Source organism: Pan paniscus, chromosome 17 (genome assembly GCF_029289425.2).
Source record: "Pan paniscus chromosome 17, NHGRI_mPanPan1-v2.0_pri, whole genome shotgun sequence".
NCBI lineage: Eukaryota > Metazoa > Chordata > Mammalia > Primates > Hominidae > Pan > Pan paniscus.
This window is the reverse complement of record NC_073266.2, coordinates 60,373,552-60,399,404: the sequence shown is the minus strand read 5'-3', so window position 1 is coordinate 60,399,404 and position 25,853 is coordinate 60,373,552. Positions and strand designations below refer to the sequence as shown.

Below are 25,853 nucleotides of genomic sequence, written 5' to 3'. Positions count from 1 at the left end.
TCAGCCGTTATCCTGGATGTGTCTGTGAGAGTATTTCGGGATGACAGTAGTATTTGAATCTGTACATGTAGTAAAGCAAATCGCCCTCCCTAATATGGATGGGCCCCATTCAAACCATTGAAGACCTTAAAAAGCTGAGTAATAGGAAACTCCTTCTGCCTGACTGCTTGATCTGGGGGGCCATTGGTCCTCTCCTTTGTTTGAACTGGAAGTTACCACATTAGTTCTCTTGATTGTCAGGCCTTCAAATTCAGATTGACTGAATTTCAAAAAACACCAATGGCTTTCCTGGCTCTCCAGCATGTTGGCTGCAGATCTGAGGATTTAGCCTCCATTATTGTATTCCTTACAATAAATCCATACACACACACACACACACACACACACATACATACACATATCTGTAAATACAGAACGTGTAATATATATGCTGGAAAATACATAATATATGTGTGTGTGTACATATATCTATCTTACTTGTTCTGTTTCTCTGGATAACCCTGACTAGTACAAAAAGTAAACTATGAAATAGTTACCTAAAACATAGTAGGAGTTTAAACCATAAGTAGGGATGACATTCACTTGTATTATATTTTAAATTATTATTTTGTCTCATCTAATCAAAAAGGCCATGAAGAGCTGTGAAAGAATATTCTATGGCTACATTTTGAATCTACAGAGATCTACGGTTTTGCAGTAAGTGATCCTTTCTCTCTAGATCTGCCTTGGCCAACACAGTAACCATGAGCTATGTGGGCTTTCATGTTCTTGACATGTGACTAGTCCAAATCGACACATTCCCTAAGTGTAATATGAACCATCACTTTTAATAACTTAGTGTAAGAAAATTAATGTAAAATATCTCATTAATATTTTTCCATATTGCTTGCAGACATTCAAATGACATTTTGGATAAATTGAGTTAAATAACATATATTAAATTTAATTTAATCCATTTTCTTTTATTGTTTTAGTATAGTTACTAGAAAATTGCATATGTGGCTCATATTGTATTTCTGTTGCATAGTGCTGTTGTAGGTTCTGAATTAGAAGCATGGAATGGCCTGGTAGCTTACTAGAAATACAGAATCCCAGTCCCAGCCCAACACTGAATCAGAATCTGCATTTTAACCAGATCCTCAGGAGATTTGTATGTACAGAAAAGTTCGTTAAGCTTTACGGTAGCCCATTCATTGTCCAAAAACAAGAACAGAAACAAAACTTTTTGTCCTCCTTCTATAGAGAAAGTTTTGTTTCTGTAGCTCTTAGAGAAGCTGACAAATTAAGGATTGTCCAACTTCACAAAGGCAAGCCTAGAATTCCATGCATTATGTTCCTCTCTGTCAGATTTATCTTTGGTGTATAATGGGGTTCACTTATTAAAACTTCATATTCAGCAAGCTTGGGGAACAAGAAAAAAAACATGTTTTATTGTTAATCAGTTTTGAGAAGAAAACAGAATGAATCTTTTTATCCCATGCATGCATTACTCTTCAGCAGATTGCTGCTCTAACCCGTGGTCCTTTCTGGTCCTCAGGAGCCCATCCACCTCTTGCAGCTCTGCTGTTCACCCAGTACTCTCTTAGTCTCTGCTCTTAAATCTATTAGCAGTATTTCTCTCCCCTTCCATTTCCCTTTTATCATTCCTGCTGATCATTCCCTCAGGCCCTGCTTTCCACTTTTTCTTGTGACAGCTAATTTTGTGCAAAAGTAATCTCAGGGTAAGGTGTTTGTGGTTGATAATAGCTTAATATTTTACCTCTCCTGTAGTTTTATTGCATTTTAATAGGGAGTTCCTGGAAGTAAAATGGCTTATCTTAACCAGAGGGAATGAAGCAGAGAGGTGGAACTTGGGGCATCATGCCAGGCCAATGAGAAAGATGTTTTGAACAGAAAGGTCCTTCGACATCATTCTGTTTTTCATCCCCAAAACCAATACTCACCAACACTGTCAGAAATGTATTTACTCAATATGAAGACTAATTATCTAGAAATTGTCATTATCTGAAATACAATTGTTATAGACTAGAGAAAAATAAGAAAATTATTGGAAAAAAAATTAGTCAAATCATGGGTTAATTTTATGCAAATATAGTGTTACCATAAAAATAGGAACAGTTAGAGAAAGTGAATATTTTCTCCTTTCTTACAATTCAGGAATTTACAAAATTCTCTTTTTAAAACTTTTTTTTTAAAGTAAAGTATATTTTCTGTCTCGATTCTCTCACTCAACATTATGTTTCTAAGATTGAACCACATTGTTGTATTCTATAGTTTAAAAAAATTCATAGCAAAGATAATCTACTCTATGAGTACACTGAAGTTGATTTATACATCTACTATTGATACACTCTGGTGATATAGTTTGTATATTTGTCCCTTCCAAATATCATGTTGAAATTTGGTCCTCAACGCTGGAGGTGAGCCTAATGGAAGGTGTTTGGGTCATGCGGGTGGATCCCTTATAAATGGCTTGGTACTACGCTCACGGTTCTTACTCTTAGTTCCCACAAGGCTCTTGTTGAAAAGAGCCTGCCCTCTTTTTCCCTCTGTCTTCCTCCCTCTCTCATCACATGACATCTACTCCACTTCACCTTTTGCCATGAGTATAAGTTTCCTGAGGCCCTCATCAGAAGCAGATGTTGACCTCATGCTTTTGTACAGTCTGCAGAACTGTGAGCCAAATAAACCTCTTTTCTTTATAACTTACCCAGCCTCAGGTATTATTTTATAGCGACACAAATGAACTAAGACATCGGCGTTGTTTCTAATTTAGGGATGGTGTGAATAATGGTGATATAAATATTCTTATTTATGCCTTTCCGACACATGTGTAACTCTACACGTACATATATCCCTGATGTGTGAAATTGCTTGCAATAAAGTGTTCCAGTGTGTTTTTGTTGTATAACACATTGCCACAAAGTCGGAGTAGTAACGATAACTTTTGTTTGTCCCTCATACAGCTGTAGATGAGTTGGGATGTCTTTGTTTCAGATAGGTATCTAGGTTGCTTCTGAAATCAGCAGGTTGAGGGAATATTTTTCCCATGGCAATGGAATAATCAAAGCAGCCTGAGCCATACTGCACATGCCTGTTTCATGCTTCTTCTCACATCACATCTATTATTATTTCATTATGCAAGTTGCATGGTCAAGTCTAAAATTAAAGAATGGGGAAGTACACCCACTTGCCATGAGACCATGATACATGTGTGTGTATACGTACACACACACATACATAAACACTTATATTATGCTCTCATACACAGACACACACATATGTGTATATATATAACTGAAACCAATAATTCAGCCTGCCACATAAGTTATATGTAGAATCAGCTTTAATTGATAGTTCCAAACAGTTTCTAAACTGGTTGAACCATTTTACACACCATCTGCAGTATTATGAAAGTTCTCATAGCACCACAAACTCTCCATTATTTGATGTTGATAGTCTTTTAAATTTGCCAGGCTGTTAGGTTAGCATTTGTATCATATCATTGTTTTAATTTGCTTTTTATTGGATGTTAATAAAGTTATACAGCTTTAAGTTTATTTACTAAAATAATAATTTACATTTCTGGTTTATTACAAAAAATAAACAGCTGGCTGGGCTCGGTGGCTTACCGTGTAATCCCAGCACTTTGGGAGGCCAAGTCAGGCAGATCACTTGAGGCCAAGAGTTTGAGACCAGCCTGGCCAACATGGTGAAACCTTGTCTCAACTAAAAATACAAAAATTAGCTGGGCATGGTTGCACACACCTATAGTCCCAGCTACTCAGGAGGCTGTGGCATAAGAATCGCTTGAACCCAGAAGGCGGAGGTTGCAGTGAGCTGAGATCATGCCACTGCACTCCCGCCTGGGTGACAAAGCAAGACGCCATCTCAAAATAAATAAATAAATAAATAAATAAAATGCATAATAAAAATAAACAGCTTTATCTGTTACTATTAACAAACCAACCAACTAAAAACCACCACCCCAACAACCGAAAAGAAAGCTAACCCTAAATCTTTTGCCTGCCCTTCATTGGAGGTTGCCTTTTTGTGAATGATTTGTAGGAATGTTTACATATTCTGGATATGGGCCGGGCAAGGTGGCTCACGCCTGTAATCCCAGCACTTTGGGAGGGATTACCTGAGGTCAGGAGTTCAAGACCAGCCAGGCTAACATGGTGAAACCCCCTCTCTACTAAAAATTACAAAAATTAGCTAGGCGTGGTGGTGGGTGCCTGTAATCTCAGTGACTCAGGAGGCCGAGGCAGGAGAATTGCTTGAACCCAGGAGGCAGAAGTTGCAGTGAGCCGAGATCATGCCACTACACTCCAGCCTAGGCAACGAGAGCCACACTCCATCTAAAAAAAAAAAAAAAAAAAGAAAAGAAAAAACCATACATATTCTGGATATGAACGTTTTGTTGTTACACCCACTTTATTTCATAAAATGACTCATATTTTCATTCTCATATTAAAAACTTTTGATGAACAATGTTTTTTGTTTTTAATGTAGCCCAATTTTTATAAATGTATTCCAACTGGTCAATCTTTTACTTTATGCCATTTTATATTAGTTATTAAGATTTATCACTCTAAGTCATGAAGGTATTCTTCTAAAGTATCTCCTATTTGCTTTATTGTTTTTCTTTGAATATTTATATTTACAATCTAATTAAAATTTCTTTATTGTATATAGTGTGAGGTAGCAAATTCCATTATTTCCCAATATTTATATCCAATATATAAATTACAATATTTGTGTTCAATTAACAATTTTATTTATTGAAAGATTTTTTCCACTGCTCAGAAATGCCAACTGTAATATTAAAAAATGATTCATAAGTATGTAGGTTCTCTATTCTGTTTATTTTTCTACCCATGTGCCAGTATCACACTGTCTTAACTGCTATGAATTAACAGTAAGTCTTAATACATGGTAGAGCTTGTTGTCCTTTTCCAAGATTTTCTAAACAAATTCTTGGCTCTGTTCATTTCCATATAAATTTAGAATCGGTTGGTGCATCACTGCTCCCACCCCAAAATCTGTTTGATATGCATTTCTAGATCAATTAGGGAAAATCTAACATCATTACAATATTGAATCATCCAACCCATAAACATGGCATATACCTCCACTTATTTAGATGATCTTTAACTTTCTTCATAACATCTCATAGCTTTCTAAGTAGAAGTCTTACAAACATTTTACAAGATTTATTCTTTGGAATTTGATAATTTTTTATATTATGGTAAATTGCATCATTAAATAATCTAATTTCCCATCTCATTGTTTCTTATACTCACAAATAAGTTGATTTTTCTTTACTAAGTTTGTTGCCAGAAAACTCAACAAAATCATTTATTTAATCTAGTTTTTCTATAGCTTCTTTGAATTTTCTACATGCCTGCCCAAACAATATTTTTCATGAATAGAGGCATTTTTTCTATGCTAAACTTTTTTTTTCACATCAATCATTTTTCTTGCAGAACTAAGCATGTATGAATCACAAGCATGAGGTGAATAAAACTGTTGATACTGAGTATTCTTATCTTGTACCCACTCTCAGAGGGAATAATTTTAGTATTTTTCTATAAATCATGATGTTAGCTTTCGGTTTTATTTAGACACCCAGTAATCAGTAAAGCAAGATGCTTTCTATGCCCAGTTTTCTAATATGCTTTTTGAAATTTGGAGTTTTTAAAACATAAGTGGATACTGATATTTTTAATTAAACTTTTTAGTTTTAGATAATTATAATTTCACGTGGAATTATAAGAAATAATACAGATTGTTTCTTCTTGGAAGCCAAAAAAGTATAATAAATGAAATAAATAAAAAACAGAAATAATACAGAAACATCTCATATCCCTTTATGCAGTTTTCCTAATGCTAACCTCTTGAAAATTGTAACAAAGTGCCACAAACAGGATATTGATATTGATAGTCAAAATGCAGAACATTTCCCTGACCACAAGGATCCCTTATGTTGCCTTATGAAGCCATACTTTGCTCCCTCCACAATTCCTGGCACCCACAAATCTGTTCTTTATATCTACAATTTTGTCATGTAAATAATATTATATAAGTGGAATCATACAGTTTGTAACCAATAAAGATTGGCTTGTTTCAGTTAGAATAATTTGAAAGAGATGCACACACTTTATTGCCTGTATCAATTATACTCCACTGCTTTTTTATTATTGAACAGTATTCTGTGATATGGTTGTATCACAGTTTGTGTAACCATTCATTGATTGAAAAATATTTGCTATGTCTACAGTTTTTTGCTATTATGAATAAAACTAAGATAAACAACTTGAAAACATTACTTTCTTTGTGTTCATGTGTGAACATGTCCTTATTTCTCTGAAATAAATGCTCAGGAGTGCACTTGCTATTTTATATGATACATATAGAATGCAATTGTTGCTCTGTATGATACATGCATGATTAATTTTCTTTAAATTGCTGTAAGAAACTGCCAAACTCTTCTTCAGAGTGGTTGTAACATTCTGTGCATCCATCAGCAATGTGTCCATGATCCAATTTTTATACATTCTTACCAGCATTAGGTTAATGTCACTACATTTTTTATTTTAGCCATTCTGTTAGGTATGTAGAGATATCTTATTGTGGTTTTAATTTGTACTTATTTAAGGCTAATAATGTTGAACATGTTTTCATGTGCTTATTTGCCATCTATATGTAATATTTGGTGAAAATTGCCCTTCCTGTCCTTTGATCACTTTGTAATTGGATTGCTTATTTTTTGCTTTTACTGTTGAGTTTTGAGAGTTATTTATATATGTTAAACATGAGTTTTTTGTCAAATATGTGATTTTCAAATATTTTCTGCTGTTCTAGCTGGTCTTTTCCTCATGTTAATGGAGTCTTTCATAGAGTAAAAGATATTGATTTTTAAAATTTTGGTGAAGTTCATTTTTTTATAGTCTATGCTTAATATGTCATCTGAGAAATTTAATTCTAAGACTTTGATTTTGAAGATTTTCTCATTTTTTTTTCTAAAACTTGTAGCTTTAAATTGTATATTCAATCCTGTGATCCATTTAGGTTAATTCTGTGAAAGACATGAGATTAGCTCTAGGATTTTTTGTTTTGCCAATGGGGTTTTAGTTGGTCCCACACCACTGGTTAAAAACGCTTATTTTTTCCTCCACTAAATTGCTTTTGTGCCTTGGTCAAAATTTAGTCAGTCACATTTTTTGTGGGTTTTATTCTGGATTCTCTGTTCTGTTCTATCTATCTATGTGTCTGTATCCCTTGCCCACATCATATTGTTTTGATTATTGTAGCTGTATGGTAACTGTTGAAATCAGGTAAACTGATTCTTTCCATTTTATTTTTCTTTTTCAAAATTCCTATTCCTTTCTGTTCATTATATTGTGGAATTAAAATTCTATTCCAAATCCTTTCCTTTTTCCCAAAATATTTTAAATAATTATGCTATAGATACAAAAAATGTTCTGCAATTCTGACAAGAATTTTGTTAAATCATGACATAAATTTGAACAGAATGAACATCTTTATTATGCTGTCTTCCAATCTATAAAAATAATATTTATTTAAATATTTGATTTCTTTCATTAGTATTGCATAATTTTTAGCATATAAATTATGTATGTGTTTTGTTCAATATACACATAAGTATTTAATTTTTGAGCAAGTGTAAATTTGGATAATAATCTCAAAAGACACTATCCTCAATGCCATAGTCCCGAAATTTGAAATCCTGAAAGATCAAAATTCCTAAATCTACATCCCAAAAGTCTAAAATCCCTAACATCTAAAATCCTGAAAATTACAATAATGGGATAACTGTATCATGTTAGCTGAAACTATTACCTTGTGGTTGTCTTTATTTGGACATTAAATATGGTTTTAGGAAATGTGTATGGGTGCCAAGATGATAAGGAGTGGATTTGTGGACTTAATTTTAGGTGTTAACTTGACTGGATTAAGGAATATGTAGAAGCCTGGTAAAGCATTATTTTGGGTGTGTATGTGGGGGTGTTTGCAGAGATCACTATGTGAGTCTGAGTGGACTAGCTAGGAAAGATTTGCCATCAACGTTGGCAGCACCATCCAATTGGCTGGGGGCCTGCAGAGAACAAATGCAGAAGGTGAATTGATCTTTCTCTGAGAGCTGAGACAGACTTTTCCTCTGCTGTGCTGGACTTCAGAACTCCAGGCTCACCAGCCTTTGGACTCCAGGTCTTACACCAGCAGCTCCCCAAGTTCTGAGGCTTTGGCTTCCGACTAAGAGTTGGCTTTCTTGGTACTCAATGTAAAAAGGTTAAACCTTCCACCATCAATGAAGAGAAGTCCTTTTTGTACATCTGCATTTGTGAAATATAAAATTTCTTGAGATCTCAGCTCTTCAGACATAGATGGTAGTGACCCATCATGGATTCTAGTCAATCTAGTCAGGACTTAGGTTGTTCATGATAGTGTTTCCGTGGACTGCAATTATAAAGCTACATGCACACAATGAACAACCTTTGTGATATGTGTTTATACATTTCACTTTTTGACCTATTTCTTTATGAATATAGTTTATCTTCTCATAGCTGTTATATTCCTGAGACTGTCATTAATGTACCTGAGTGTTTATGTTTGTAAAAATATGTATGTTATTATTGCTTATTTTATTGTTTAAAGTGGCCTATGAAGTATTCTGTCATATTTATATATTTTTCTCAAAGGAATTCCCTTAAAATATGAATAAATATATTTTTAATATTTTTAATTTTTTTTCCCAGAATTCTATTTCTGGAATTTTGATCTTCCAGGATTTCAACATTCGAGATTATGGCATTTTGGATTGTGTCTTTTGGGATTATGATTGGCTCCTGGTTTTAAATTTTACATAGCAGGAACAATAGGAAAAATGTCATCGATTTTATCTTCCCAGAAATAGCAGTCTTAGTATAAATCAGACCTTTGTCACTAGATATTCTCATAGTTTCTCAATGGGCATCAGAGGTACATTGGAATCCTCTCCAAGGGTCCATCAGATGAGGATGAAGAGTCATTAGGACACTGAGACTTGTACAATTGCCTTGATCATAAAAGTTCTTTTTATTTCTGTGAAGAAATAATATGTATTTAAGCTCATTCTGTCATATACAACCTCTGGAAGACAGGTATTGCAGAGATCATGGTCTTAGGATAATAAAGCCATTTTTCAAGGGTATTTTTGAGGTGTTAAAAAGGTAGACCAAGAGATGCCAGGTGCTGGGGGGGGAAAAGAATATTTTCTTCTCTTCCCCTTCATCCCCAAGCAATAATTAAGTGAGGCAGACACAAAGAACTGGAGACATTCAGCATCAGTGACTGTGACCTAGTCCTGTTGCTCATATTTATTTGGCAGAAGAGAGCCAGGGAATTAGGTTTCCAGTGGATCCTTCTACTCTCTCAGGTTGAAAGGAAAAGATTAAATGTTTCTAACATATGAGAGACACACTGAAGCATTTTCTGTAGATAATGACTTTGGGGAAGAGCAATCATTTGGCTGTTCCTTCTGCATACTCTTGCCATGGCTACGTGTCCCCTCATCAGAAGATCAGTATATTCCTTATCAAATACATCTCCATCTGCTTGTCCTTGATCTGATATGTCATTGTTAAAAATGGCATCTTCCAGTAGTGGTCCTCTGTACCTGCAAATCTCCAGGCAGGGTTCTGTGTTTCCACAGGACACACCCCAGCTTGCCCTTCCTCATTGGGTTTTCTGTTCTTGGCAAGGCCTCCTGCAGAGGAGTCCAGGGGCACAGACATTCTGACAGGCATGCTAGTCGCTGGAGAATCTGCCTGCAAACACCACAGAAAGTGTGTGATTGGCCACTTTGGGCAGACTTTCCAGAGCAGTGGCACTGGGAATCTCTGGGGGGTATCAGAGAGATACTGATTGATATCAACTACCCTATTACCTACCTAGTGGTAGTGGGGTAGTTGACACCAATCAGCATCCCTCTGATACTAGGGAGATTCCATCTATATAAATAGATGCTAGTGGGGTAGTTGATTTCTGGGGGAAAGATTTCAATTGCTGTGTAAGTCAGATATCATCTGGAAGCTCCTATTTCTCAGAGACCTAAGTAAACTGTACTGAATTCTCAATATTACAGCATGAGAAAAAATCCATGTTCTGCCTTATAATTCCTGTGAATTTCTAGGGTTTAGGTCCTTGTGGCACCCTGTCTTCAGCTTTTACTTCTATGATAGGAAAGGTTGTTCTTCTTTGCCCTGAGTCATCCCAAAAACTCAGTTCAGCCAGTTTTACAAGCCTTTTTCACAGCCAACAAACAGGTAGACTTTTATGACACTTCACTGAATGTTTAGGCCCAAAGGAAGGGTTACATCAGATCTCATGCAACTTCTTTTCTCTTTTCCTGGCAGAGCCCTCCTCGTCTTCCTCCTTCCTAACTCTGTTTTCAATCCATCACTTGAAGAACTGACCTTAGCTCAACATCAGTTCCTCTGAGTGTTCTCTGACATCTCCCTAAATAAGCACCCTTCAAAGTACTTCTAATGTAGCACTCATTAAAATACAGTGCAATTGCTTTTTTATGTATTCCCACAAGATTATAAATTCAATGTGGGTGGAAACCACCTGGCTTTTTCAGTTGTGTAGACTGTATTGCCATCTGAGTGTGCAGCACCTATTACATACTCAAATATATATTGAACCCTTTATTGATCAATATATTGATACATACATTAGATTTGTATCAATGCTGATTCATCCAGGATTTAACATTTTGGTCAAGAAAAAGTGTCCAGCACAGTACGTTGCAAGATACTTCTGCTCTGTACACACAGACACACATATGTACCTACAATTGAGATGATTTATTCAAGTAATCCTTTGAGAAAGATCTTATGAATAGATTCTATGAGACTTTGTACTATTTATTGCCTTTAAAAAATTTGGGTCAGTGATTAATATCTTGGAGGTGTATAATAGCTTGGAGTTATAGAAAAATAGCTTCATTGTAATATGAATTACATATTTCAGATTATGAGGTAAACCATGTAAGAAGTATTCAATCATCTTAAGATATTTGAAAATCATTTAATGAAAATTTACCATTAAATTTCTGATATTTTTTCTTAGTTATATATTTTGGTGGTCTTATATTATCCTAACTTTATATTTGCAACTAAAATATTTTAAAATTATGTAAATGAATATGTTTATTCTGAAAAAAATACATTAGCTGCTTTGGGAAAATTATCCAGAATACCTTACGCTTTTTAATTAATCAAAAACTTTATATTTCTAGTTATTATTGCAAACATATCTTGTCAACATGTTTATGATTTACTTGGGAAAAACATTTCCACATGGGTAAATATAAATAGCAGAAATAATTTAGTTTTAATTTAGTTTCATGGCTAATTTGAAGCAGTACTAAATAAGACTCATAACATAATATTCCTTGAGTTTGAATTTTGCTTTCTTTTTTCAAAAGCACTGTCTTATATGCTACTTTTGTTGATCCTTATAGAACTCCCATGCGTTGACTAGTGTTACTATTATCGCCATCTTACAAATAAGGTTTCATGGCCAACCAATAACAGATATTTAGTGATAGATTTGAGGCTTTAATATAGGTCTTTAGTGATTTCTTCTTATGCAATTCTGCTGAAGAGGGACAGTGGAGAAGATATATCCTGAGAAGCAATGATCTCAAATTAAACATTAGTACTTTGAGATAAATTTTAAGGTAGTAGATGCCTCCAAGAATGCAGTCCCCATGTGCTTTTCTGCACAAATGATATAGCAGGCAGCTGCTACCATTTCTGCCTGATAAAGCTTTGTATACATTTGGCCTCATGCTTGGGAAGATAAATGAGTTCACTTCAGGATTGGGTCTATAGGCAGATGATTGAAATTCAGGGAAGTGTTTATATGCATTCAAGAGAGTATTTCTGACAGTGTATTTCTGCATGGGTGGTCTCAAAGGGAGTGAATGAATGGAAACAGAAAGATTGTTTATGGGGAGGAAATGAAAAGGATTAGTTTCTATGGAGGCCAGGCAGGTGACCTAGATTCCCCACAATGAAATGTGTACTCTGATAGACACTTTTTAAAAGAGAGAAAAAAAAAAAGCCGTGGATAAAAGGTCTGGCTTTAGTTTCTAGCCAATTCTCATCAAGTCCCTTTGAAGGGGTTTTCTGATCCCAAGAGAAGCTTTTATTTGATATACGTTTCATGTGCTGGGCTTATCTAGAGCTCAGATAATCACACAGAGGAGTTCTCGCCTAGATTACTCAGCGTGCCCCTGGCCTCAGCAGGCTCTTCTTTGGGGCTTTGAGTTTAAATAAACAAACACGAAATCCGAAAGATTCACTTATAATCCTTGGGTCACAGAGCCCTTTTCAGAGTAACTATTCTTATTTCCCTGTGAAATTGAAAAACAACCCCATTCATCTTCAAATAAATTGCAAGTGATTCCACAAGATTTCTCTTTTGGGACAGGAATATCAGTGAATGTACAAAGAGCAGTGGAATAGAAAATAGAAAAATTGTATGGTTGGCCATATGCTGAATACATTTAGAATGGCTGAGAGTTGCTAAAATCATACTAGATGGAGCACCCTGCAAGTCATACTTTCCACAACTTCTGCCTTCTGGAGCACAGTCATAAGAAATGAATTTCCTTGAAGTGGCATTTATGCTTTTATACATTTTGTGATTTTAACATCCCATTGTATATGTGTGTTTATATGCATGTCTCCCACCATTATTTTACAAACCCCTTGAGAGTAAAGACTATGATTGTATGTGCCCATGTGTGTTTTTGTGTGTCTTCATAGCTCCGGCAGCTAGCAATAATCTGATTTGTGAGAGTTACTCACCGTTATACATTGGAAAAATGCCTCCTATGGTTGATCATTACTACTTTCTACAGCAACAGTTTCTGAAAATAATTCATTTGTTTACTTGTGGCTCACAATCAACAGTATGAATAATTATTGAGTTGTGCCAAAATCCGATGATGTTTTAAAAGCTTTTAGCAGTGATTCAGTTTGCTCTTTGCTTATAATATAAATGCTACATAAAACAAAATGTAGATTGCAGCCAGACTCTAGGAGTTTATGACTTCCAGTTTCAGGAGCTCCAGCTGTGTTTTACAGATAATGTGTAAAACTGTGTTTTACAGAAGTATAGATATTTAACAGGCTGAGATATGTAGAATAAGGTTGGCATGAATAAGACCATAAATGAATACAATGAAAGAAGAGACTTAGAGCTTTATCCAGAGCTTCAGGCCCAGATAACTGTTTCTTTATTGTCTTCACTTGAATGAGCCACAGACATGGCAAAGTTAACGTTTCTAAAATTAAACCTGTGGTTTTCCTTCTGCCTCCCCTCTTTCAGGAAATGTCATACCCATCTGCCCAGCTTCAAATGCAAGAAATCTGAGAGTTTCTCTTCTACCTTCCTCCTTCTTGTTGTCTCATACGATTAGTCACTAAGTGCTATAGTTTCTACCTTCTAAACATCTTGCAAATCTGTCAACTTTCCTCCAACCCTAATGCCATTATCTTGTACATTATTTCTCACTTGAATTACTACATATTTACTTAATCTTCTTTCTGTGCCTCTAGTCTTCCGTCTTGCAATTCACTCACCACATTTCAGCCAGAGCGAGCATTCTAAAATGCACATTTGAAGATGACATTATAATGAACTCCACGTTTCTTAATAATAATGAACATATTCATCCTTTATTAGTTTTTTAACATGCAAGACGCTCTTGTATTTATTACATACAAAATATAAGGTCACTTCCTCATCTTGTATCATTTAATCCTTGTAACAACTCCATGACCCAAACACAAATAATTGTTACCTTTACAAATGAGACATCTACCTTTTAGAGAGGTCAAGTGATTTTCCTAAAATCAGACTGCTAGTAATGCTGGAACCAGGGTTTACACCCAGGCAGTCTGACTTCAGATACCTCATTTAAATACATGACTCTTTTAAATATATTCATAAGTTAATCTTATTTATCTCTTACATTTCATCAACATTTCTCCTCTAAACTCTAGGATTTAGGAACACTGAAATTGTCTAAGTTTTTATTGTTGTTGTTCCATACTCTTTTCAACATATGGGATTCTGGTTTTCTTTTTTTCTTTTTTTCCTTTTCTCTCTTGCTTCACTTTCTCTTAACCCCTCCTACTCAATTTAGGTGCTACTTCTCCCAGGAAGCATTTCTTTATCTTTCAAGTATAAGTAGGAAGTAATATTCAAATCATACAAAGTATCTTTTCCAGTCACAATGGAATAAAACTAGAAACCAACAATTGAAAGAAAACTGAAAGATTTACAACATGTGGAAATTAAACAACCAATTCTCAAACTACCAATGAGTTCAAGAAGAAATCTCAAGGGAAATTAGAAAATAGTCAGACATGCATGAAAATGAAAACACAGCATTCTAAAACTGATGGGATATAGCAAAAGCAGTGCTAAAATGGAAATGTCTAGCTGTAGATGCTTACATTAAAATAGAAGAAAGATCTTGAACTGGGGTACATGATGGCAGCAAGATGGCAGAATAGGAGATCTCCCACTCATATTCCCCCGTAGCAACAATAATTTGACAGCCATTCACAAATGGCTTTGAGGGAACATGGTGGGAGCTTGGGAATCTAGGCAGGAAGTTGTGAAACTGTAGTGGAGCCCCAGACCAAGGATGAAGATTTTCAGAAGGCAGGCCAAAATCCAGGTGGCAGGCTCACTTACTGTTGTCCCAACTACAGACCCAAAGACAACCTCATCTCCCTGTGGACTCAGCTATATTAAAATTTGGCCTTAACCTTGCCATCATCACTATCTGCTCAGGGTCCTCTCTGTCTTGAGTAACAGGCCCACTGACCTTGGTCCTGGCTGTGTACTATAAAGCAGCCCATGACCTACATCCCACACTCTCAGCCATGGTTTGTTCATCCATATGCAAAATTCCTCAACAACATACTAGCAAACTAAATCCAGCAGCACATCAAAAAGCTAATCCATCATGATCAAGTAGGCCTCATCCCTGGGATACAAGTTTGGCTCACCATATACAAATCAATAAGTGTGATTCATTGTATAAATGGAACTAAAAACAAAATCCACATGGTTATTTATCTCAATAGATGCAGAAAAGTCTTTTGATAAAATTCTACATCTCTTTATGTCACCATCACTAATCAGTAGAGAAATACAAATAAAAAACACAATGAGATACCATCTCACACTAGTCAGAGTGGCCATTTAAAAGTCAAAAAAATAGCAGATGCCAGTGAGGTTGCAGATAAAAGGGAATGCTTATACACTGCTGCTGGGAGTGAAAATCAGTTCAGCCATTGTGGAAAGTGGTGTGGTAATTTCTCAAATAACAAAAAAACAGAATTACCATTTAACTCAGCATTAACTCTGCAGATTCCTTTGGCAGGTATGACATTTTAACAATCTTTCAGTCCATAAATATCAAATGTCTTTCAATATTTTGTGCCTTCTTTAATTTCTCTCAGCAACATTTTACCATTTTCAATGTAGAAGTCTTCACATCCTTTGTTAATTCTAAGTATTTCATTAATTTTGATGCCATTATAAATGAAATTGATTTCTTAATTTTCTCTTCACGTTATTATTAGTTGATAGAAACATATCTTATTTTTGCTTGTTGACTTTATATTCTACAACTTTGCTGAATTCATTTAGGGTTTGCATGTATGTAATCTTTAGGGTTCTACATATAAGATCATGTTGTCTGTGAACAGAGATAATTTTACTCCTTTTCCAATTGGGATGATTTTATTTTTTCTTCTTGCCTAATTGTTCTGGCTATGACTTCTAGTACTATGTTAAATAAGGGAGGTGAGAGCAGGGAATCTTGTCTTACTCCTGATCGTCTAATAAAAGCTTTCAGGACTTTACCATTAAGGTGATAGGATGCAATTTTGCCCTGCATTGTTAGGAAAGAACGAATAACATTTGTTCCATGTTTTTCTCTAGGTAACATCACTAGGGCACCTCAGATCGCAAAATTTTCCTGATGAAAGAGAAATCTACTTGGTTTCACCATAAGCAGAAACACTTTCTCCTATATTTTCCTGAGTTACATCATTTTTCAATCTATACACATTATTTGAGGAATATTTCTGATTATCTTAGTAACTTACTTAGAAATTCTTCTATATGAAATCTAAAAATTAATAATGCCTTTCCTGTCACATTTAAATGTAAATGTTGTCTTGTGTTTTTCAGAAGATGCTTATAAGACCCAGGTCAGGATTGACAATGAGCCAGCTTACTTGGACATCTTGGACACTGCTGGCCAGGTAGGCGATGTTCTTAAACCTCTCCAATCTCTGAGTTTATTTTATGCTTTAGCTTCAAATATATTTACCACAAAGGAGAAGATGACTTTATTCAAGCAGAAGAAGAACAAATTTGTGATAACAATCAGCAATTAAATTTAAAAAGAATCAAAATTACCAACCAGAATATTTCCAAATTCCCTCAATTTTCTAAAAATAAAAGAGTCCATGTAGGTGTTATATTGCCAATTAAATTATAAAATTTGAAAATACTTTATTTTTTTTCCTCAGGTTTGCACAAAACTCTGACATAGATCCTAATGTGATAATTTCTATTGGAGAATTTTAGGTGAATATAAAGAAAGATCTGCTTAGCAAATCTGCTCATGGAACTAAGGATAAGGAGCCTGATGGAATAAGTGACATAACCAAGATTTAGTATGGTCTACTACGTTAGTTTACAAACCCGTAGGGAAGAAGAAAATGAAGGAGGAGGAGAGAAAGAGAAGTAATTATTTTGTGATATAAAAATAGAACTAAAATACTACATCACAATTATAAGTAAGTTGTGAGGAAAGGTATAAGATTTAAAACATCTCCATGTCCTAGATATATTTTGAAGAAAGGTGGATATTTTATTTAACTTAATACTTTCAAAATGACTATGTTAAAAATATAAACTCATATATTAAGTGCTAGATATAAACCATATAATTTGATACAAGCATGGGAAAAAGAGAAGAATAAAAAAAAGTTGTTAATACAATATAAGACAAAAAAGAAAGAATAAAAAGGTAACAAGGAGGTATAATATAATATACGCATATCAAAATATCAGATATCAAAATAAATAAATCTCTCTGTCCTAAAATAGGCAAATATTGTCAGTACCATATTGAACAAAAGAATAAAACCACCCTATATTTGGGTTAAAAGAGACAAATGGTACAGAAAAATGGAAAATCAAATAAGGAATTAAAAAGGTAGGCAAAAGTAGCCAAACTCAAAGTAAGTATACCTGTATTAATATAAGGCAAATAGATGTTATGCAAAAGTATTATTAAATTAGAAGTGTCAGAATATTCTAAAATTCTAATCTATAATATTTAAGGCAAATGAAGAGAACTGTAAATCATTTACAAATTCAAAATTTTATATAGTAGAAAGTTTTAATGCACCTCTGCTGGTATTCAATTAAAAGGCTGTATAGTTGTAAAAGATTTGTAAACACATTTAACTTAAACAGAATACTACAGTCAATACAAAAGTAGACATTGTTTCACATACACATCCTGTTTATAATTTTTTATTGATTTTGGATCAAAATGTAAATAAGGTAGTCTGTAAAAGATTGATTATTTGATGTATATAGAATTTTTGGTTGTGGCTTAGAATGTGGTAAATTTTTATAAAATATTTAAGCAAGTCGTTACGTCTTATGGGAGAAAGGGGAAAAGTTAAGAAAGGGGGGAAATACAAAGTAGATTTTAACTATACATGTAATGATTCATGTTCTATTAGAGTTCTAATGTAGGAAATTATTAAGTTGAAAACCTACATCATGTATACACAAATCTTCATTATATTATTTCCCTTTGTACTTATTTTCATTATTTTAAAACATTGTATTTTCTCATCGTTATGTTACTGTTTTTAAAAAAACTGCATAATTGGAATATTGATAGTGTACAAGCAACTAGAAATAGGTCATCTCTTTCTATATTTATGAGTTATTTGAAGACTATTTGAAATCTATATATTAACAGATGCATTTGCTTCTAGAAACATTTGAACAATGGACTTATGGGGGTTAGAACTGTTGAAGCCACTGGGAATATATACAATGGAAAAATTATTTCAATTATTTGAAAGGGCTATCTTATCTAAGAGGAAGTGTACTTGTTTTTCAGTGGAAACTAGAGATCTAATTGGAAGAACATTGAGTAGGTTAAATTTTATTCATGATAATAGGGGGTTTGTAGCAACTAAAATGCTCAAATAAAAAAAATGGCTGCTCTGGGAAATAGCAAATTTGTGTTGTTGGAAACACTCAACTAGAATTATGCTTTGGTAGAAAGTGAAATTTTCATTTATTGAATATTCATTCAGTCTACAATATTTACATGGACTTACCTGGTCCCCAGTGTGGTGCCAATATAATGATGAATAGCCAATATATTTCTCCTTTCTATTGATGTAGACTTGGCTATGTCACTGCTTAGTCCAGTGGAATGCAGGCAGATGAGACAATCTGCTAGTCTTGGTCCAAGATCTTTAGAAGCACTAAGTGTACTTGTGCTACTTCTCAAGAGAAGGGAATGCTGCAGATAGCCCTTTGTCCTCAGTGATTGAGAAAACCTGTGAAAAGACCTAAACCCAACCCAAAGAAAGAAAGAAAGCCCAGTCTACCCACATATGGAACAGATCTGCTACAGATACCACACAGATTTGTGAACTAGAAAAATCATGAACACTAGTTGCTTCAGGACACTAAGTTTGAGGTGGTTTGTCTTGTAGCATTATTGTGGCAATAGCTGAGCAATACAGAATATTAATAGAACATTTTTTAGTTACATATGGCTGGAGATGGAGAATCTTACCTCATTGTGGGTGAAGTGGTAAGTGATGAGAGATAAATCTGAAATTCTATGCTCTAGTAATACTGAGAAACTGGTAAACATACAATTAAAAAGATAAAGCTATTAAATGTTCACATCAATAAAAATTTTTTAAAGCTAGTTTCAACTGCAGCCAAACATAGTCAGGAGTACATCAGGCTAAACAGATGATGAAATGTTGGCTTTCAAACCATTATTAAATCCTTCCATTCAGGAGGTGGTCTATACAGTTGTTTTAACAGAATTTATGTTCCCTGTAGGGAACAGGAGAGAACACCATTGAAATTCTTTTAATAATATCACCTTGTTGTCTTTTGGTACTATTAATTTTCAATGTATGTTGAAATTTACTATCCTTACAACAAATCCAGGAAGTAGACAGAAAAGCTATTATTAATGTCATCACCTAGAATTTGAGTAAAATGTTATACAAACAAGTAAAGTGGGTGTTTTCTTGGTGGCAATACTGGAGGCCAAGTCCCAATGTGTTTCATGATTGTGAATGTAAAAGAGACGAAGTGATATATTTTCCTTGCCCATTGCAAGCTTCATGGCTGACACCCTATAACAAAAGACAGAGACATTAACAATAGATAAGCATAATGCTTTATTTGACCAAAGCTTTACATGATGTGGGAGCTTTCCAAAATGAAGACTCAAAGACCCAGGAAAAAATGTGTATTTTTTTGCTCAGGTTTGATTAAGAATGAACAGTAGTGCGAAGTGTGATTGAATAAAAATGGATATAACCTAATATTAATAAACCATTACCATTGCTAATGGTAATAAACCAAATCATTACCATACCATAAAGGATCAAAAATTCTTTTTGGCATTTCTGTGCAATATTCCTTTGCTCTGGGTGTAGGACTGGATACCTGTCAATGAGGGTCTAAGAGCAGGGGTGAGAGAAGTTCAGATAGACCTTTCTGCTTTTGAGGTTTTCTGCATTTCCAAGGTACCATATTTTGGGGTAGCATGTCCTGCACTTCATCTTATTATACACATAATCTTGCAGTGCCACAATAATCCCATGGCATCACCAAATCTCAGATTATAAAGAACTTGTACCCTAAGCATCTTTCCAGCATTTAATTTTTTTAATACTTAACTCTTCTGCTACATGCTCATTAAGGCTATGATTGATGTCTTCCATTTGTTAAGAATTCTGTTTTAGGAAACAAACAAGCACAGCTTTGGAAAACTTTACTTATTAGAAAGAGTTTTTCTTACAATGAGCTGAGAATTTCTTTATAGTTTCCATCTATTGGTTCCAGATCTATCTCCTGAAAAAAAAAATTACTCATTACATACGTGGAAAATGCAAGGCTCATAGAGGTAATGTGATTTATCTAAGGTAGTACGGCAAATTCTTAAGCTAGCTATGTCTAAAATCCATTTACATTTCACTCAAGCTCTTTCTTATTTCACTTTTTTTATGGAATAACTTAGTGTGTACCAAGAACTGCAATAGATCAAGAAAATAGTGAAATAAAATTGAGGCTCTGTCTTCAAAATGCTTGAGGTTTGGGGAAGTGAAGGTACACTAAATTAAAAATTGCAGCAAATTATAATAAATACTATGGTAGAAGTGCACAAATTTTGATACTGGGTTATCTTTGATATCTAAATGATCTAAATAAAAAAATTAAAGTATTTTAAAAATAATTATAAGTTTAGGTGAAACTCTAGCAAAATATATATAAGTTTACTTTAATTATAAATGTATTGAATAATCCTCATTCTTATTAGAAGCAAAAAAATTAATTCTGCAAATACCTTCAATTTTTTTTTTTTTTTTGAAATGCTAACATATCCAGTCAATTCCATGACCTAAGTCTTGCCCCATACCTGGCTTTGGCCTGGATTAAGTCATTCTGGAACAATGGGAAACAGTTGTAGTTTGGTATTAGGTTTAGTTCCTAACCAACTCTGCAGTCAAGCAAGTCCTGTAGCCAATCTCGACCTAGTTTACTCATCTGTGAAATGAATAAATTAGACTTGATCTCTAAAGTGTCTTCCAGATATAAAGCCCTGTGATTTCTGAATTACTACGAGCTTAATTTTTATATAATTCTTCTCTGAAAGCTTAAATTGCTTTTTAGCCACAAACAATTTATTTTTTTTCCTTTCTTCCCCAGTTTGTGGCTTATCTTTAAAGAGAATACTTAAGGGCATGACCCCTTCTTTAAGGAATCCTATTTTTCTACAAATGGTTGTGGATATTTTAAGGTCCAGAAGAATAAAATGGGCTAGAATTTTTCTGAAACTGGAAATAAAGTTCCAAATCAAGAGCTTCTATTAGAATGATGTTTAGGACATTTCCTCACTAATTATATTCTAGAATCAATACATGTGTCCAAACTCTCCTGTCCACTTTTACTACATTTTGATAGTTTTGATTATTTGATGGATGCTAACTAACTTACTAAGAGTCGATGCAAGCTTTGTAACATCAAAATCAAAAGGTATGGGAAGGTAGGCTTTAAGAACATTCCCAACTTTCAAATTCATATATTATCCTTAGGATGTGACACTGAGGAAGTGGAGAGATTGCTACCCTCCTTTTACTACCTCCTCCAATGTACTTCTCCTCACTGCTGCCTACCCAATACTAGACTCGAATACAGGTATCCTGTTACTATAATCTTACAATGTGTATTCTGTTCACATACTTCTTAAATCACTCCATGCTGGTATTACCTAGTCCATCTAGAAGTGAGGCACATTTTTAAAAACTCTAGAAATAAGGCTTAACCTGAAGTACTTGCCATATAGTCAGAAATATATGAGGAAAAGGTAAAAGAAAACTTGAAAAAGAACAGTAAAAAATACAGCCAGATATTTAAGTACAAACTGATTTTATAAGCATTGTCATTAGGAGAATCAACAAATGCTAGTCCAGCTGTAACTAGGAGAAGACAGAGTATGTTTACAACCATACTCACATCCCAAACTGATAGAACTAAGCATACCCTTTGATCTTGGGGAAAATGGGCCAAGTTCATTATGATCCATTGTTTTGGCTCTGAGATGCTTGAAAACAATTTATTATTAACATTACTGCAAATAGGATTGGCATGAATCCTGATTTTCCCGGGACATTCCTAGTTGGTATCTCCTGCTGTATAGCAATTAATGCTTGTTAGTTCTTATGGTAGCATTGAATTTCATTCAAAGGTGTTCCAGTTTGAATTAATTTATATAGTCATCCAAACCACAAACTAGTAGCTCTCCTCCAGTACAGTGGCTCTGTACTGTACATGGCTATAAAACCAACTATGATTAAACATGCATAGTTGAAAAGCCAGTCACTGTTCTGAACAAGACGAGAAAATAGAAACCAAATAAAAATGATTTTAGTAGCCCAAGCAAATGTCAAGAAAATCCATAAAATAAAATTCTTACATTGTTTATAAACTCTCTCACGACAAGGGAGACTATCATGTTCTCGTTCTGAGTCTATTTGATATTAGTGTCAGATATAACATGCTGATTATCTAAATTTTCAGAACTAAAACTGGGTTTCTAGAAGCAAATATTTTAATAGTAAAATAAATTGACAACTTATAGAAAAAAGATGAAATTATTTTAAAATGTAAGATAAAACTTAAAAATTATTTTATAAATATGTAAGTCTGGGACCATTTGCTCTAAACGCAAGCAGCTAGGTATAATAATATTAATAAATAACACCATTAAACTATCAATATATTAAGAATTATGATTTGGATTTTTTGCTAAAGAAGGCACAAAGTATGAAATTTTAGAAAAAACTTTTGGCCAGGTGCGGTGGCTCACGCCTGTAATCCCAGCACTTTGGGAGGCCGAGATGAGCAGATCACGAGGTCAGGAGATCGAGACCATCCTGGCTAACATGGTGAAACCCCGTCTCTACTAAAAATACAAAAAAAAAAAAAAAAAAAAAAAAATTAGCCAGGCGTGGTGGCGGGCATCTGTAATGCCAGCTACTCGGGAGGCTGAGGGAGGAGAATGGCGTGAACCCGGGAGGCGGAGCTTTCAGTGAGCCGAGATCACGCCACTGCACTCCAGCCTGGGCAACAGAGCGAGACTCTGTCTCAAAACAACAACAACCACCCTTTACAAGATGACCATTTCTACAGTATGTTTTAAGGGTAAATATCTGAATTGACTCAGGAAAAAAAATTATCTAGACCATCAACTGTGAAAGATTTACAAAAGATTTATAGAAGCCAATCACAGTGTTGTTAGTATTTCCCTGTATTTAAGAGGCAACTATGTCTCCTCTTATATGTGGAGATAGATATATATATATAGAAATATATCATAAAGGATATATTTCTTTATATCCTTTATGATATTTTGCACAAAAAGTTTTTTCTTCCCTAATTCTAAACATTAGGAGTATTTATTTTCAGCTTTTCCTTTATTTACATGGTGCATATATTGATCAATTGGGAAAGGATTTAGATTATATAAATTAATGACAATATTGCATTCTATTTGGTATCTATATGAAAGATCACATTAGTGAGGACATTAGGTTTAGCCCATACTGCTTGCCATAACTACGGTACAGTTGTATCATGAAGCAGAGGCACAGTTAAGAATAAGACTTAATAAAAATGAACGAAGCATATAGATCATATATATATATATCTATATGTGTCTATCTGACATTCTCAACATGATTCATTGAACATACACAGATTTATAATGCCCCAATTGATTGTTCCATATTGATACAAAAGAAATAAAATCATGGTATTCCCTGACCTTGGAGAACTTACACTTTCATTTTTGTACATATTGAGAAATAATTTAGACTCAAAACTGAAGAAAGAAATGTCAAATTTCATTACTACATATTTTATCATATCACCTCTTTAGCTTTCTCTCATAGTGAATGTTTTTATCAAAATATGCTTTATGAACCTAATTGCTCATCAGTATGATATGTAGAATATTTAGATTTATATTTATCATTTATATTTTTAGCTGAAACTTCACAATTTCAATACTAAATTTGCCAAATTAAAAAATACACATATATTTGTCATAAAAGTACTACATAAAATGACTACCAAGATTCTCTAAAGTATACTTTTAATAGAAATAGCCGAAAAAGAGAATGTCATTCAATGATCTCTCAACATTCATTTTTCGCTTACTGGTCACCATTAATTCAAAGCATTTCCTTCAGCATTTCATTTTTGTGTTGGACAATGAAAGAACTTTGCATCCTATAATTACTGCTGGGCCACTGTGCCAATAGAAATTTCACTAAGGATAGTTCTCGGCAGAAACTCTGAAGTCAATTTACAAAGGTTTCTACTTAATGTCCATGAAAATTTCCATAATTATGAATATAAAAAATTAGAAGGAGCTTCAGGAGGTCACATATTTCAGTCTCTTCAGTTTACTAATAAAGACACTGGGGCTCAGAAGAGGTTAAGTGGCTTATCCAAGGTCACGTGGCTTCTAAATGACAAAGCTGGAGTGATCCTAGCATTATGCTCATGAATCATTTCTGAAATCCTACAGCGATGTGGCTATATTACCTCTTCTAAAAGCTGTTTCTGTGAAGGTGAGTAAGACTGGACTATCTGAGTGGTAGTGCTTGCTATTCATGTATCACTTTTTGACAATATCAGTGATATAATTAAAAGACACCTAGTTGGAAACTTTGAGCAATGAACCAAATACTCAGGTTGGTAAAATCATGGAAGAATTCTGGAAAAAAAAAAGCCATCAGTACACATGTTTGTTTACCACCATATTTTTATATTTTTATATTTCTTTATATCCTTTATGATATTTTGCACAAAAAGTTTTTTCTTCCCTAATTCTAAACATTAGGAGTATTTATTTTCAGCTTTTCCTTGATTTACATGGTCCATATATTGAACAATTGGGAAAGGATTTAGATTATATAAATGAATGACAATATTGCATTCTATTTGGTATCTATATGAATGATCACATTAGTGAGGACATTAGGTTTAGCCCATACTGCTTGCCATAACTACAGTACAGTTGTATCATGAAGCAGAGGCACAGTTAAGAATAAAACTTAATAAAAATGAATGAAGCATATAGATCATATGACCTCTTTTTTTCACATCTGACTCAAATGGGATGTGTAGCATTAGGTAAGACAAAATATTTCTTGTGTCTATGATTCACTTTCTTCCCATTCTTAAAACAAAGAGTTAAATGTTATTTAAAGGATTTTGTGCTCTAACATTCTATCATCCTCAAAACTGGTTTGTTCATTCATTTAACAGTGAACTATTCAGTATTGGACATGGATCATGTTCTCTGAACATTACTGATAGCTATGACAGATTCAAACAAATTTAAACAGTTTTTCCTGCCTTCATGACATTTGCAACATAGCCAAGATGTACCAGTTGATTAAGAGAAAATGTCATTAATGTGTTGTTAAGGTAGCTCTCAGTTAAGTTTTAAGAATGAGAATCAACTGTTTTTGCTCAAGCAAAATGGTAACCAGAGAAGGATAAATCAGGAGGGCTACTCCCAAAAAGCTTAATATTGCTGAAGAAGTGTATTTATACGCACAACATCTAAACTACTAGTCTATTAAAAGAAAAACACATGAATAGTGATGCCTACCATTACAAGTCTTCTAGGAATAGGACATAGTCAGTCAGGAAAAATGATGAGACAAATCATTTTAGGAGGTTTATTTGCCAAAATTGAGGATGCACACCCTGGAGACAGGTTTATGCCTTTCTCTGAAGATGATTTTGAGGCTCCAAATTTAAAGGAAAAAGGGCAGGATATTGAGAAGTACACAATTTTTATGTATGTGGGAGTAGGAAAACATAGTCGTTCATGCCTTGGTCTGGCTCAGTAGTGACTCTGCATTTTTACATAAGAT

At 34.1% G+C, this 25,853-nt stretch overlaps 1 protein-coding gene across 2 annotated transcripts in view; it reads left to right on the top strand.

Annotated features, from left to right (window-relative positions):
- The window catches only part of RIT2 (Ras like without CAAX 2), a 373,037-nt gene that overhangs the window by 125,039 nt on the left and 222,145 nt on the right, over nt 1–25,853 (top strand). For both annotated transcript variants that reach the window (XM_003830210.7, XM_003830211.7), the window contains exon 3: nt 16,297–16,370. In XM_003830210.7, coding sequence (XP_003830258.1) covers nt 16,297–16,370 — 74 coding nt within the window. The remainder of the gene's footprint in view (nt 1–16,296; nt 16,371–25,853) is intronic.